This window comes from Bufo bufo, chromosome 5 (genome assembly GCF_905171765.1).
Source record: "Bufo bufo chromosome 5, aBufBuf1.1, whole genome shotgun sequence".
Taxonomy (NCBI): Eukaryota; Metazoa; Chordata; class Amphibia; order Anura; family Bufonidae; genus Bufo; species Bufo bufo.
In genome coordinates this window covers 237,574,507-237,591,879 of record NC_053393.1, presented here as the reverse complement: position 1 = coordinate 237,591,879, position 17,373 = coordinate 237,574,507, and the positions used below count along the sequence as shown (strand labels likewise).

The 17,373-nt window shown below is 41.4% G+C and overlaps 1 protein-coding gene across 2 annotated transcripts in view; it reads left to right on the top strand.

Moving 5' to 3' along the window:
* BMPER (BMP binding endothelial regulator) overlaps positions 1 to 17,373 on the top strand; it is a 253,177-nt gene that overhangs the window by 133,867 nt on the left and 101,937 nt on the right. For both annotated transcript variants that reach the window (XM_040434314.1, XM_040434313.1), the window contains exons 7-8: positions 5,485 to 5,584; positions 12,687 to 12,796. In XM_040434314.1, coding sequence (XP_040290248.1) covers positions 5,485 to 5,584; positions 12,687 to 12,796 — 210 coding nt within the window. The remainder of the gene's footprint in view (positions 1 to 5,484; positions 5,585 to 12,686; positions 12,797 to 17,373) is intronic.

Below are 17,373 nucleotides of genomic sequence, written 5' to 3'. Positions count from 1 at the left end.
ACACAGTGTATCCGGGTAATAAACCAATTTAGCCTCCCTTTTGTCAACAGGAAAACATTCCCCAAAACATGCAGCTTGCCATTCTCGCCAGTGTTCCATAGGACTTAGTTCTTACTGGCTCCTCCCCCTGATATGATTAGTCATCATGGCCAGTGTCGCCATAATCATCATCATCAGCCCTGTCCTCGTTCCTAAGCAACTCCTCCTCCTCTTCCTCCAGTGATAGCTCCACTTCCTCCTCGATGAGGCTTTCTCCGTGTGGGTCCCCAATAGCTACATAGCGGCCAGCAAGATGCGTAAGCTGTTCTTCTTTTGCTGTCCATTGTTGCATCAGCATGAGCATCTGTTCTAAGATAAATATCAGGGGGATGACATTGTTGATGCCACAGTTGTCCCGACTAACAAATCTGGTTGCCACTTCAAAGAGTCTGAGTACACAACAGGCATCGCTGATGAGTTACCACTGCCTGACCTCGAAACAGCACATGCTCCCCGCTGAAGAAGTCTGGTGCATGATGAAATTATTCCCCGTTTTATGCTGACGCTCTAGCATATGTGAGGTTTAGCTTACTTGTAAAAGAAGTACCCATGTCCCTTTCTTTGTCTTTTGTCCCCAGTTTTATTCCATTTAATGTGTATGCAACCATATGATTACTGTGGCCCAGGTGAATTACTTTACATTTTTCATGTTCTTACCCCTGCTGCCAGTTTATCTAAAGTAAGTCTTCGTGTAAGGGTACTTTCACACTTGCGGCAGAGAGATCCGGCAAGCAGTTCCGTCGCCGGAAATGCCTGCCGGATCAGGCAAAACGTATGCCAACTGATGGCATTTAGTAAGACTGATCAGGATCCTTATCAGTCTTGAAAATGCCTGATCAGTCGAAAAAATGCATTGAAATGCCGGATCCGTCTTTCCGGTGTCATCCAGCAAAACGGATCCGGCATTTATTTTTTTCACCTTTTTTTCAGTCTGCTTTTTTTCAGACTGTTCTGAGTGCCATCCCTCTACTTTTACTCTTCTTTTTTTCAGTCTACGCCTGCGCAGACCGGAAGGACGGATCCGGCATTCGGAATGCCGGATCCGGCACTAATACATTCATATGGGAAAAAATGCCGGATCTGGCATTTAGGCAAGTGTTCAGTTTTTTTTTGCCGGAGATAAAACCGTAGCATGCTACGGTTTTCTCTTTTGCCTGATCAGTCAAAATGACTGAACTGAAGACATCCTGATGCATCCTGAACGGATTACTCTCCATTCAGAATGCATGGGGATATGCCTGATCAGTTCTTTTCCGGTATAGAGCCCCTGTGATGGAACTCTGTGCCGGAAAAGAAAAACGCTAGTGTGAAAGTACCCTAATATTTGATAATCAAGCTGGGTTTCAAATATCCTACACAGTTTTGTGTCATCAGCCAAAACCCACTTTGCAGCTAAAAACATCTTCCACTCTTCTAGGAAGGCATTCTACTAAATTTTTAAGTATGTCTGTGGGATTTTTTGCCTAGCCTTCCAGAAGAGCATTTGTGAAGTCAAACACTACTTCATCCCAATAATGTTTGATGGAGTTGAGTTTAGGGCTCTCTAAAGGACAGTCAAGTTCTTCCACACCAAATTCACCCAACTATGCCTTTATGGACTTTGGTTTTTGCTCTGGGGTCACAATCATGATGAACAAAAAATTGCCTTTCCCAAACTGTTCCCACAAAGTTGGAGTCCTGCAGTTGTCCAAACTATCTTGGTATTTTGTTGATCTGAAGTTCTTGAGTTGTGATACTTTTTCTTAATGTGCAAATGAGGCTTTCAGTGCAGTGAGGGCGTCACCATTGCTCTTGTTGCACACAAGCTCCGTTTCTTTCTATGGCCAGCTCCTCCCTCGTTGCTTTGAGTGACAAAGCCAGGCAGTGGCTAAAAAGCGAGGAAGGGACTCACCATGGAAAGAGGTGGAGCTTGTGTGCAGCAGGAGCAATGATAACACCCTCTTTGGACCAAAGGCCTAATTTGCATATTAAGGAAAGGAGCCTCGGATCGACATAAGAAAAACTGCTTTTAATCATGTGAACCACAGCTATGTGTCTATGTAAACAGTTGGATAGGGAGGTCTCTGGCAACTTTTAAGTTTTCCTTTCACTGGAACTAAGGGTCCAGGCCAACCCCTGAACACCTTAGCATTATCCACTACATATTACAAATGGCAAAGTGCCGTCAAGTAGGCAGTGTTGGACAGGGGTTCACCAGAGGAAATTATTCTCAGGGCCTAATAAATAATAATTCAACAAAGTCTAAGAGGTTTTGAGTAAAAAAGTGTACCCTAGTGGCAAGTGATTAGCTTCAAAGGCAGCACTAAATGTTTTTTTTCTCCTGGACCTTTGGGACCCACTATTGCATCAGAGCCTGGGCCTACCAGAGGATCTTCTGGTGCTCTGATGGGTCATTCCAACTTAGTAGTCACGTAGCGTTCTGCTGGTATTCACCAAACCCAGACTCATCCATCAGACTGCACATAGAGATTCGTGAGTCGTCACTCCACAGAACACATTTCCACTGTTCCAGAGTCCCATACCTCCCAACTTTAGAAAAGAAGGAAGAGGGACAAATTGTGCAGCATGCAAAGCGCGGCGTGTCAAATTTTTCTGCACTAGGCCATGCCTCTAAATCCGCCCAAAACATAACAAAATACCTAATCCCAACCAGTTCCCTAAATGCCTCCACATAGTAATTATTCCCTCTTTATACCACCACACAGTAGTTATACCAGATATGTGCCCCCCTCACAGTAATATGCCCAGTAAAGTGCCCCCTTCACAGGCAGGATTATGGGGGTGCAGTGCGGGGGGATTACTCAGGTCCTTGAACAGTTGTATTATTTGATCAGGGACTATAATTTACAGGGATGTTTTCTATACATTTATTACACCCCAGAATATTTCAGGAGGTCACTAAAGTGGGGTACATACTTCTAGGGGGCAGGCACCATACTCTGCTCCATTGTACCGGCACCCCCTCTTCTGCAGCCAGCCCATCTCCAGTAATTTCACTGGCCAGGAGGCCCGGAGAGAAGTTCTCTGTCATCTGCGGAGCCCTGACCACAAGACACATCTCTGCTGCCAGAGAGCCGTGTACACACATCCATCCAGAGGGCGGCATCACTGCAGCGGGGAATCTGCAGGGACACGGAGCACTAGAGCCTAGTAGCTGGCTGGGAGCAGAGGCCGCCACCAGTAGCGGATCCCGGCCTCGCCCCCTGTCACGCCTCCTACCCAGACCTGCAGTGTGGAGCGCACGCAGAGGGTAGGAATAATAAAGCAGAGAGCCGACTGCCGGCTCTCTGTTTCTTCATTAGAATAGAGGCAGAAGGCGGGACATACCTCTCCCGTATCGGGACAGCCACTAATATCCGGGACTGTTCCGCCGGATCCGGGACGGTGTGAGGTATGGAGTCCAGGGGTGGCATGCTTTGCTTTACTCCATCCAACATTTGGCATTGTGCACATTGATGTAAGGCTTGCATGCAGGTGCTTGGTCATGGAAACACATGCCATGAATCTCCTGGTGCACAGTTTTTGCAATTATGGTGATGCCAGAGGAGGTTTGGAATGCTACAGTTATGAAAACAGCTGAGCATTGGTGACTTTTATGCACTTTGCTGAGTTGTTGTGGTTCCTAAATACTTCCACTTTGCAATAATACCACACAGTTAATGCTGGAACATCTAGGAGAAAATAAATTTCATGAACATCCTATTACAGTGCCACGCTCAAACTCAGTGAGCTCTTTAGAATGAGTCATTCTTTGAGAAATGTTTGTAAAGGCAGACTACATAACTAGGTGCTTCATTTTATACAACTACAGCAATGGGACTGAATGACATACCTGATTTTAATGATTAATAGGTGCATCCTGGTGTATTTGTCCATACAGCTTAGGCTAGATTCACATCACTGTTTCATTTTTCATTTTTGCATCAGTTTTAGCTATTTCTGTCTGAGATCTGATTTTTTTTCCAGGATAATTTTTTTTCTGTTCTTCTGACTAATCAGAAGAAAGGAAAATGAAACAGTGATGTGAATCCAGCCTAATATATTTGTGCCCTTACCTTTTCTCTCTGAACATGTTCTGATATGTATGTCACAAGATAACCAGCTTTTTCTTTCAAAACAACATGATTTAGCAATATTGTTCTACAAGATGTCTATCCTATATGTGTCTATGTTCAGCCACCCAGTGATAGGTTTGGTCACCTGTATAGCCATAAACCAGGTAATATCAGTAATAAGGTACAGAAAAAACATCACACTTTGTGGTAGCTCAGCCAGGCTATTAGGGTATGTCTTTTTGATTGTTGCCATCGATCACAGTGAGTACAACTGTGCACCGAACAGAGTGTAACACGGAAAGTCTCATGCACACAAATGTAAATTAAAGAGGCCCTTTCATGATTTTTTATTAATTTAGATAAATACCTTTACTTGCTGATGCTGCCACCCTGCCTGATTTTTTTTTAAATATCGCTCCTGCACCCCGCTGTGCCCCCCTGTATTTTTCGCGCTCAGTATGCTAATCTTGAGCATCGTTACAAGGAGGAGGAGACGCCAGGGTTTCTCAATGGGCATCTCCTTCTCCCTGGCTGTGCCGCAATCCAATCACAGTGGAGAGCGTCACAGCCATGGAGTTTTTTTTCCTCCCTGGCTGTGACGCTCTCCACCGTGATTGGATCGCGGCACGGCCAGGGAGAAGGAGATGCCCATTGAGAAACCCTGACGTCTCCTCCTCCTTGTAACAATGCTCAGTATTAGCATACTAAGCGTGAAAAATACAGGGGGGCACAGCGGGGCGCAGGAGCGATATTTAAAAAAATCAGGCAGGGTACACCGCAAGGAAAGGTATTTATCTCAATTAATAAAAAACCATGAAAGGTTATATTTAAACATACTAAATATTGTACATTTAATGTTCTTAAACTCAAAGATTTTTTTTTTACCAATATCTAATAGCTTTCTTATTTGATTATTATTTATTTTATGCACTTATATAGCACCACTATTTTCTGTAGCGCTTTACAGACATTAGCATCCAACTATCCCCAATGAGGCTCACAATCTAAGGTCCCTATCAGTATGTCTTTGGAGTGTGGGAGGAAACCGGAGTACCTGGAAAAAACCCACGCAAACACGGGGTCCTTGGTCAGATTTGAACCTAGGACCCCAGTGCTGAACCACTGAGCCACCGTGCTGACCATTATAGACACTTACTCTGTAATCCCCTATAATGAAAAATCCTATGGTAATGGTAATGATAGTAATAATTATAATATAGATTGCATTTTATATAGATTCATTTTGTATAAATTTTATATTCCTGAAATTGAAGAAAATATTGTTTTAATATATGTCTTAACGAGACCGTATTATGGATTCTTACATAGAGAGCTGATTTTGGGATAGGCTTGGAGTTATTTTTTTCTAATCTCCACTATTTTCCTTTAGGGAGGCAGGACACAGTGCATTAAAGAAGTCTGCCCAATTCTGTCATGCCCCCAGCATCTCAGTCACATTCCTACTGGACAGTGTTGCCCAAAATGCATAGGTGAGTGAATCCAATTTTATTTGTTTACCAACCAATTTGCTTACCAACCTTAAGTGGCATCATACTTACATTAGGTCATCAAGAAAAACATCCCTGCTAAAACAAGCTTATTCCCTTCATGCAAAGTGACCAGTAACATACCCACCATGGGCAGACTACAAGACTGCTATGGGACCCGAAGGGAGGGGGCCCTGCTTCTCCTGTTTCTGTCATAGTCACTGCAATTTCAGTGACCACTGGGGGGTGTCACAGTGCAAAGAGATAAAATTCCTATGCACTGAGCTCCCCCTAGTGCTGGCTGCAGGCAGTTATTTTTAAATACTTTGAGATATATGGTGATAGGGTGAACATTTCCCGGCATAGAAGTCAGATTAAGTGGTTGAGGCAGAGAGCAACTTTTTATTATTATTCATTATTATTTTATTATTGAGGACAAAGAGGATCACATTGTGGAGTGGATGACTCACTCCTTCTCTCAGTCACTGCAAGGTGATGTCAGTGTCACCTGTGAGTCTGAGTCCCTGAGCCAGGGGTCACATCATTCCTTTTGTTCCTCCTACTTGGGGCCCCAGAGAAGCCTTCACTTGCATCATTTATCACTGCTTTCTTTTTTCATAAGAAAACCTCATGTGTTATGGAAGATACTTAAGATAGTTTTCCTTATGATGACTTGGGTAAGAAGCATCAGCTTCAGCGTTTGGACTGCTATGAGGAGGAAATTTAGTTGGAGGCAAGGACTCCATGCATTGCTCTATTAGTGGTGGTTGTAGAAGTAGTAGTGTAACTTGTAGCCACGGTGGTGGCAGTAGGGGCAGTGGTAGGGACAGTGGCACTCGGGCAAATACAGAGCAGAGAATTGCTAGAGGGACCAAGGAGCCCATGATGAAATATTACAGTTTGATAAAAGTGAAAGAGAAGAGAAGGATTATCATGACAAGCCAGATAGAGGTGCTGATGGAGGGCGGACATAAGAGATAGTGGCCACGGAGGCAATAACGAGCATGGGCAATGTATGGCCAAAAGCTCCAAAAAGACTGTCAGGGCCAGATCTGCTTCTGTTGTGGTCATCTTGGGAACTGGTGATGACACTGATACTGTGGCCACAGACTCAAAACATACCAGACCTAAGCCATGCTAGCTTTTGTGTATCTCCCGTATGGGGTTTTTCTCCACAAGGCCAGCACATTAAACCACTGCTGTGTGCAAAATCTGCAGGATGAAAATAAGCCTCGGTATTCAAACACAAACATCACCAGATTCTGTGAGAAAATAGAACTGACCAGCATTCTAAATTGGAACAAGTGTGTCCTATTTTGCCTGGTCTTCTTTGAGGCAACGAAGGCCACATCCCCTAGCAGTACAGTGTCTTTGTCATCACTACTAGCTGCTTCTTCTCTTACTCAGACTTCTTTTCTTCCTTGTCCTTCACGCCATTATGAGACATCCATAGTGGAATGTGTGGCCATGAGAAAACTGTTTGTGACCAGCAATTAGCTTGTGTGAAAGCTGAAAACTACCTGGCCAAGTAGCTGGTGGTGCAGTTGCTGCTGTACCACTTAGTTGTGGTAATTGTGACACAGTCCCGTGCCTTCCCTAAAATTTAATTCAGACATTGCTAGCTTTCTCCAGCTGTCCTTAAACTTGCATTGTCATTATGGAAATGTAGTGCGTTTCAGTGCTTTTACCAAAATGAAATTCTTCTCTATGTCATCAGCCGTACTTTTTTCTATAAAGGGATATTTTTTGTAATGTTTTATTTTAAAAAGTATAACAAATGCAACGGCACAGTGTGTTTTTATTGCTGTCATTGCGTTAAAGAGCTTAAAAGGGAAGGGGTGGAGACAGAAAGCAAAAATAAAAAAATAATACATTGAAAAAGAGAAAGACTAAAGAGTCCTAGGAGACCTCAGAAGGGCATGCACCAATTTTCAGGCAAATTGGATGACTGTTATTTTGGATGGAATTGATTCAGACTCGTCAAATTTTTTTTTTTCAGTTTCTGAAAATTGAACCCGAAACAATGTGTTGAGCCTAAAATTAAGACCAGATCTTAGGTATTCTTAAAAGTAGATGACAACAGCAGAGAGTTAGATCAAACGTCTGGACTAACCTCACTGAGCAATACTGTCTAGGAGACAATGTCAACTCTGCTGCCAAAAAGAAATAATTCCTGTGTGATATGATCCTTCTAAATGGTGGAGATATTTACTGTGTGTTTATGAACATTTCTCTCATGTCTGTCTGATTGGTTTGTCATTTACAAGATGTTAAGTAATACAAATAGAGCTTAGTATTGACACATAATTGCATTCTGGAAAGTTTTAGAATTCTTTTCAGGGTAAACCAGAAGACGGACAATTATATGACATTAGAAGGATTGGTGTTTTTATTTTATTTTATTTTTTGCTTAAAACACATATTAAACATAATCCTTAGTTAGCTTAAACAATATACTTAGTAATGTAACGTTCTAAATATTTAGCATGTTAGGGGGGTTGAAGAGGACGGAAGAAGTTACAGTCAGAGTTGTCTGGTCGTAACTTGTGTTTCTCTTCCCTATTGAAAAAAATATGGCGGTCAAGTGAGATAGTGGTCAGAGTGCAAGGATTTTACGAGAACATATCTTATGTATATGGCAGCCTAAGTGCTCATTCAGATGGGCAATATGAAACTCGTGTTTTCTAGGTTAACTGACCATTTTCTAACTGTGCTGAATCAGTTTGGCCTCTGAATACAATGTTTGTGCATTTTTCCATCCATATCGCATCATTATGTCATCCATTTTTTACGCCTATCAAAAAAAAAAATGGAAGAATGTTCCCCCAGCAATCATGTGTAGTCTGTTATTTTTCACAGACCCATTGACTCGAATGGGTGACTCTAGTGTAAAAGCCAAGTGTGAAAGGCAAAATAGTACATGCTGCAATTTTCTCTGTATGGACCAATGGTTTATGAAGAAAACTGGGCACGTGAATTGGCCCATATCAGATCGGCTGGGGTCTGGCTCCTGGCATCTCTGCCAGTCAGCTGGTCTTTAGTACTATTCTGATATTTCACATTCTTGAAATATAGTAATGATCACAACTCACCTAAGAGAGGGATTGTGTTGTTGGATTAAGTGTCAGAAATTGTGAAAACCTAATTTTAATGGATGCAGTCAAGATATGTATAAACCTATGATTGCGACTGTAGTTACCTTGTCTTCACACTTATCTTTTTGGTAAATAATCAGTAGATGGAGTGTTCTTCAGAAATACATTGCATTATGGTTTATGATGAGAATAGCTAAAGACCCTTTTACACAAGAAATGATTGGGACTACTTGGGGATGAACAATCATTACTATGAGCATTCTTCCTGATTCAAATTCTTTGTCTGCAGCACATTCCTGTTCACACAGGGCAATTTTCTGCTGATGAACCATGATTTTATATGCTGCATAAAAGATGTGATCACCCTAAAATGTGTTTGTTCATTGGGTAATTGGTAGCACCTTTACATGGGGCAATTTTGAGGAAAGAGCTTTGGTACCAATGCCCATCCTCATTAATTGTCTCGATCCTTGGCCCAAGTGAAAAAGTCATTAGTATAGGTGAGAGGGTGGACAGACTTTAGTTAGCTCTAGGACACCCCTGATGTACTTTATTGAGGGGGTATGCAACTTTGCCAGGATCTTTAAGAAATTAAATGCAAAGCAAACCATAACTGGTATAGCTTTGTTTTATACTTTTGTTAAGTGTTTTCCTTTTTTTACATACTATAGTCAGATTCAAGCTTGTTGGCCTGGAAAAGCTGACTTTCATGATAAATTAAGCTAACCCGTTTAAACAGTCACTTACACTTTTTCAAGACATTCCAATGGCCAGAATTGTGTTTTCTGCTGAGGTAAACAACACATTTTGTTTGATGGATTTGTCTCTCGTAACACAGGTCTCTGTGTAGTAGATTTTGAATGGCACGGAATAATAGCCCTCTCTCAGGCACATGTGTAATAATACTTCATGTGATTTATGATTATGGCTTGATTTTCATGTGGATTGTTTGAAACATGGGAGCAAGAATCCTAACAAAGATGTATATTATAGCTGCTCTGTTGTGGGAGAATGTAAGGCAGGCGGTTGATTCCCACATACTCAAACAGTTTTTTAGAATAGGTGTTGGTGGATTTTGCCCCTAGCCCCTTCTTGATCCAACACTCCAGAATTATAAAATCTGGTATTCTCTCTTCTAAACAATAATAAACTTGTATATTTCTTAAATCATCCTTATTTAGACATGAATAAAAATTTGGATAATCTTCTACTTTTTAAGTGATGAAAAAATTGTTGTTTCAGAATAAGATATTGCTATAAGTTCATAAGTAAAACATTTGACTTATAATTGGTTGCAGCTGTTAATGTGGCCCAACGTCCAGAATTGATGAGAAGAATCTGATGAGTGTAACTGTAACAAAAGTCTGAGGATAAAGTTCTGTCAGGATTTGCTTGTTACAGTCTTGTCTAGAACCACCCACAGTTTCCAGTTTTGGTTCCAAGATGAAACATCTAATTACCTCCTTCTAAGGCTACTTTCACACTAGCGTTATTCTTTTCCGGCATTGAGTTCCGTCCTACGGGCCCAATACCGGAAAAGAACTAATCAGTTTTATCCTAATGCATTCTGAATAGAGAGCAATCCGTTCAGGATGCATCAGGATGTCTTCAGTTCAGTCTTTTTGACTTTTCAGGACGGAGATAATACCACAGGGGTTTTATATCTGTCCAAAATTCCGAAACACTTGCTGGAATGCTTCCCATTGAAATGTATTAATGCCGAATCCGGCCCCGAGTGTTCCGGCAAAACGGATCCGGCATTGCGGTCTGCACATACTCAGACCGAAAAAAATGTGAAATAAATAAATGCCGGATCCATTTTTCCGGATAACATCGGAGAGACGGATCCAGCACTTGAATGCATTTGTCATACGGATCAGGATCCTGATCCGTCTGACAAATGTCATCAGTTTGCATCCGTATTGCCGGCGGGCAGTTCCGGCGACGCAAGTGTGAAAGTCCCCCTATCTGGCTTCTATCTATCTTAAATGGCATTATTGATGCACCATGTGATAGGGTTTTGACTGTGTTGTTCATCTTAAAGAACTGTGCAATGTCTACATATTCTCACAAGATAAATATGTGCATCTGTACAAGAGAAAGGCAAATCTACCAGGTGTCCAGTTTTTGTAGCACATTTTTTTATAGTGTCCGGTTCATTGACACACAACCACAACCAGCTCTTCTTTTCGTCCTCCTTTGAAATCATCAGTATGTTATATATGACAGGTCTAATGGGTAAAAATAATAAGTTAATGATACCTCATAGGCTAGAACGGAAGCAGTGCAGTGGTATCTAGCAGTGAACATTTGGCAACTGTGTTCACTTGCAGGACTATAAAAGGCAGCATCCATTTTTTTTGCTGTGATAGTCTGTGCAGTTGGTTCTATGGTGCATGTAAAAACACACATGTGGTCTTTCCTTTGCATTTTTAACATCAGTAGACCCTTAAAAATGAATACCGCACTCAGCTCTGAATACATGGCTCATAAATTCCCAGTCATACACATGGAACATCTGGCCACTACATTTTTGAGAAAGAAAAAAAACATACAGTATTATGGTGCAGATTGAAGTCTGCGCGGGCACTACTTTATATCTGTATGCCTCTATAAGGAGGCATAAAGAGGTTTTTGCCTATGGGAATACCTGTATAAATAATATGGTGCGACACTCAGGTGTTTTGTGGGATTTACTAAAAATTAACTAAGAGCATCGAATGGGATAAAATATAAAAAAAATAATAACCCATACTTACCACTTCAATCCCCTGCCACACCAGCACCACTGCTCTGGTCCATGCATGTCTTTGCTTACTTCCTGCAGCGATGATGTGCCGTACATGATTCACGTGACTGCTACAAGTCAATCACTGGGCAGTGACTGGCTGCAGTAGTCATGTGAATTATGTACAGTATGTGATTACCGAAGGAAGCAGAAACTGGTAGGGACCATTTGAACATCGAAGCTGTAGTGCCAGAGGATTGAAGACTTATTTTTTTTTTACATTATCCAATTCAGTGCTCTTGCTTAAATATTTTTAACTCTAAGGCTACTTTCACATTTGCGGCAGCATGCTGCGGTTTTTGTCCCGCCGCCTCTCTATTGAACGAGGCCGGAACGGACTTCGGACGGCATGGTGGGCTAGAGTTAGAACGGATTCCCCAAGCAGTTTCCCCGCCAGAACAGCCTTCCAGACCCTGCTGCCTCAAGTGTGAAAGTAGCCTAAGGCTTAAGGCTACTTTCACACTAGCGTTTTTGCTGGATCCGGCAGGGTTCAGCAAAAACGCTTCCGTTACTGATAATACAACCATCTGCATCCGTTATGAACGGATCCGGTTGTATTATCTTTAACATACCCAATACGGATCAGTTTTCTATTGTGTCAGAGAAAACGGATCCGTCCCCATTGACTTGCATTGTGGGTCATGATGTCTTGCTTAGCATCCCAGGACAGAAAGCAAATCGCAGCAGGTTTCCTGGGAACTAAATATAGATGACCTCAGGATAGGTCATCACTATCAGACTGATGACCTGCTGTCGGAAGTTGCCGCGGAGCTTGGGGGAGCTCTATAGCCTCTTTCTTTGTCAGTAATGTTGGGTCTGCTGGTTACTTGGCCTTTGTGCAGCTCAAACCCATTCAAGTGAATGAGACTGAGCTGCAATGTCAAGCACTGGCCACTAAAGAATGTATGGCACTGTGCTTGGTAGACTATGATGAGGCCGTCTGGAGACCTATGAGAATAGGACATCAATATTTCATTCCCTTCAAACACAAATTAGAGAATGGTTCTGGTAATGCTAGCATGAATTAGGCATAAATGATACAGACATTGAAATAAATTCCAAAAATCCTCAAAGGTTAAAAGAAAATGAAAAAATCCTTTTATTTTTTTTGTCTTTGTAGTTTCATGTGAGCCACATTTTTATGGCTTTAGAAAAGCTGTTTGATTTGGTTACATTTATTTACTTGTGTTGTAATTTCGTCTATTTTATTGCCTCACTTTAGGCCAAAGAAAAGTGTTTGACCTGCCTTCTGGCAGTTGCCTTTTTCGAAGTGATGTCTACGACAATCATTCCAGCTTTATGCATGACAGCTGCACGACATGCACCTGCAGGGTAAGTAATGCACCTGCAGCCAAATATGAGCTTTCACTTTGGATGCCTTTTCTTGTATGTGTCACTTGTCCAGATACAGCTAGAGCCAAAAATGTTAAAGACTGAACCCAGTGGAACTGAAGGATCTAGTGACATGTTGTTTTTATCATTATTACAAAAATGTATTAAAAAATACTTTTTAACATAATACACTTTTATATTATACAGTGAAATTATTTTAATCCATAATCTGATAATCAAACAGTTTACCAGCACAGACCTGTAGAATTTCACAGGACCTAAAACATGAAACTAAGCTGTGATTTTAATTAGAAAGTTCCTCTGGTTAAGGCTACATGCACATGACTGTATGTGTTTTGCTGTCTGCAAATTGCGGATCTGCAAAAAAAGCATCCATATGCCATCCTGTTTTTTTTTGCGGATCCATTGTAACAATGCCTAAAACGGACAAGAATAGGACATGTTCTATTTTTTTTGCTGGGCTACAGAACGGACATACTAATGCAGACAGCACACGGTGTGCTGTCTGCATTATTTGCGGATCTATTGAAATGAATGGGTCCGCATCCTATCCACAAAAAAAAAGGCCTCATGCACACGGCCGTTCCATGGCTGTTTTGTGCACTGGGGACGGCAATTTGCAGCAGACAGCCTGCACTAATGTCTGAGACCAGCGGTAATGCTGGTTGCAGACTTCTAACCCTTCAGATTCCGTGGTCAGATGTGAAGCACACACTTCTGGGTATGCCGGGAGACGGAGTATGTATGCGGCATCCCCTGTCCATCTGTGTGACAGGAGGATGCTGCATATTAGTTTCTTGGAGCCTCTGCCTCTGACAGGGCTCCACAGGAACATAGTAAAATTCTCATTGATGTCAATGCTAATGATTGCTTATTACAGTTCCCTATGGGAACTATAAAAAACGGTATAATTTTTTATTTAATTTTATTTTAAATCAAAAAATTCTAATCACACTCTTTCACCAAAATGTAAATAAAAATATGTACACAATAAAAAAAAAATCCCCATAGTATTAAAATCCCATATGGCAAATGACAAAACGGAAAAAAAAAAGTCAAAATGGCCAATTTGCAGTTTTTTGGTCATTTCACCTCCCACAAAAAATTTAATAAAAATTTGTACACACACCTAAAATGGTATCATTAAAAAGCACAGATCTCCCCGCAAAAAATGAGTCCTCACACAGTTCCATACACATAACTACAAAAAAGTTAGAAGGGTCATAATATGGCAATGAAAAGAAAATATTTTTTTTCAAAGTTTTTATTTTTTTCAGTATTAAAACGCAAGAAAAACTATATACAGGTGAAACTCGAAAAAGAATATTGTGCAAAAGTCCATTTATTTCAGTAATGAAAATTAAAAGGAATTGCATTAATGCAGCTTAAAGTTAGAATTTTGTGAAAAGGTTCAATATTCTAGGCTCAAAGTGTCACACTCTAGTCAGCTAATTAATCCATACCCCCTGAGCAAAGGGTACCTCAAAATTGTGACTTTGGGGTTTCATAAGCTGTAACCCCTAATCCTACAAATTATACCAAATAAAGGCTTGAAATATCTCGCTTTGCATGTAATGAGTATATCTCATATGTTAGTTTCACCTTTTAAGTTGCATTACTGAAATAAATGAACTTTGCAAGATATTCAACTTTTTCGAGTTTCACCTGTATATATGGTATCGCCGTAATCATACAGACCTGGAGAATAAAAGTGCATCTTGTCCCGCAAAAAACAAGCCCTCATACAGCTATGTGAATGAAAAAATAAAAAAGTTATGGCTTTGTGAGGCCTTGGAGTAAAAAACGAAAGTGAAAAATGGAAAATTTCCCAGTAATTAAATGAAAGTTAATGAAAGTTGTGCTGTCATTGGTTATTTGATCCACAAGGCATTTTTCTGCTACAAGGTCTCGATAAGTCAGGGCAATGAGTTTAGTAGTTTTTTTTTTGTAAATTCATGACTGTTATGGAGTCCGGGTAATTTTTGGTTATCAACAAGTTATAAATAATGAATAAATAATAATCAAATAAAAGTATGGAACTTTGTGAAGGTGCGTTTGAATAGAGGCTGAGCTCCATATGGTATTCTCTCCATATCCTTCTCACCGAAGGGATAGAGCAGACCAATACAGGAAATGATCTTGTGAGAACAGCCATCAGCTGGAGCTTTCAGCAGCCTGTGCTGCTAGTCAAATATCAAACTACAGGAATAAAATCATTTCATCCCCAGCAGGCTTGTGTCATTGTTTCACCCAAATTATGACTTATGAATGAAGGCCTTTTTTTCAGTTTACTTGAAGCAGAAGTAACAGATTATCCTATTAAATTCTGTAGTTTATTCTTATTGCTAGTTAGCTAGTATAATTTATACAGGATATGAGTAAGGTTTACTCTTCAGGGAACAAGAAAGCTGTGCACTTGTATGAAGCTATGTTAGGAAAGTGTGTTGCCTTTGACAGGGAGGTAAGAATAAGCTGAACTGGGGGAGATTTCTTATGACTGTCTTAAATTTAGACCAGGCAAGCAGAAGAGGTGCTAGGGATGAGCGAACTTGTGTTTTCAAGTTCGGTGTACAAGGTTCGGGTTATCTAAGAATTCCATTATAGATTCCGCTACCACGGACCATAAGTTATGGTCCGTGGTAGCGGAATCCATAACAGAATTCTTAGATAACCTGAACCCGAACCTTGAATGCCAAACTTAAATACACAAGTTCGCTCAACACTAGTGCCATCTATAATGGTGGTGCACGCATCTTGCTAAACATGTTAAAGGCCTTTCTTTTCCTTATGCTACCTTTTCGTTGGTGTACTTTACACCAATATTTTGTGCCAAAATGTCACAATTGGTGTACGACCAACACGGTACGGTTGTGATCCAGTCGGGTTGCGGCCCTGCAGCAGTCAAGAACCATGTGGCCAATTAGCTCGCAGCTGGCTTTCATTTAACTAATGAAGACCACAATGTATAGTCGATCTTCATTGTTAACTTCAATGCCACGCTGTTTGTTAAAGCGGTTCTGCACTTTCATTTAACTGATGATCTATCCTCTGGATAGATCATCAGCATCTGATCGGTGAGGGTCTGACACCCGGGACCCCCGCCGATCAGCTGTTTGAGAAGGCAGCGGTGCTCTAGCAGCGCCGCGGCCTTCTCAATGTTTACCGCCAGGCCGCCTGCCCACTGACGTCACGACTAGTATCAACTAGCGTGGGCGCGGCTAAGCTCTGTTCACTTGAATGGACCCCCGCCGATCAGAAGCTGATGATCTATCCATAGGATAGATCATCAGTTAAATGAAAGTGCAGAACCCCTTTAACAATGATGCCCGACTAAACAGTGCGGTCTTCATTAGTTAAATGAAAGGCAACTGTGGGCTAATTTGCTGTGTGGTTCTTGACCGCAACATGGCCTCAACCCAACTGGATTACGATCATGAGGCACAAAAATTGTGTCAAGCACATAATAAATCTGATTTAAAGGGCCCTTTACATGGGCTGAGAATCGCACAGATTATCGCTAATGAGCGCTCATGGTAATGGGTGGTGTAAATGTACCGACCATTACCCGATGAATGAGCGAAACGCTTGTTCATCGGGTAATCTGATTGTTTCTGACACAGAAATGATTGTTTACCGGCAGCAGATGGTGCTGTGTAAACACAATCTGCTGGTGGCAAGCAACAAGTCAGTATTTGAAAGAGTGATGGCATTAGAGATCGCCCCTCCCCATACTGTGGAGGAGATCTCTGCATGTAAATACAGCGGTCTCCTCCACTAGCAATCTGCATGTATGCCAGTTTTTCTTAATGCAAATTAAGCTAAAATTCTTGCTCATTTAGCTTTGTAAACCTCCCCACTGTCTCCACATGAGGTTCTTTGACTATGCATTTACACCAACAGATTATCTGACCAATTTCTGTCCAATCAGACCAATAGTTGATGTGTATAACATAAAATCTGTGTGTGTAATATGCCATCTGACCAATAATTGGTCACAAAAGATAATCTGTTGGTGTCTCACCTGAGCGACGCCAGATACAGCAGCAGCACACATCAGAAGGAGTCCCCAGCCACCCGGCCACCTTCTGCCTGTTGCCCCTTGCTGTTGGCGCCCACAAGACTTGAAAAAGGAGTTATAAACGCGTTGTCAACTGAACAATAAATAGTATCTTTACCTAAAAACCTGAAACTGTGGTCGTCCCTGTGCGCCAAAGAGGTACCCTATTGTGTGTTTTTGGACACAAATCACTCTTCTCACCCCTAACAATCCCTAGGAGTTTTTGGCAACTCCATCCAAAGGGACTGAACGGGTACCGGCAGCACGGACCTCCCTCACCCTCCCAACCTATTGTGTGTCTAAACCTGTTGTGCGCTTACACCTGCACAACACCCAAAGGTGAGCACATTCTATCCATCACGTTATCTGCGTATCATCACTTACTACCCTATGAGCGCCTCTCCCTTTTCTCTTTTGCCATAATTGCTCTATATTACATAGGTCGGGTGTTCATGCAGTTTTTTTTGCTGTGGTATAAAACCACAACAAAGACTGCATC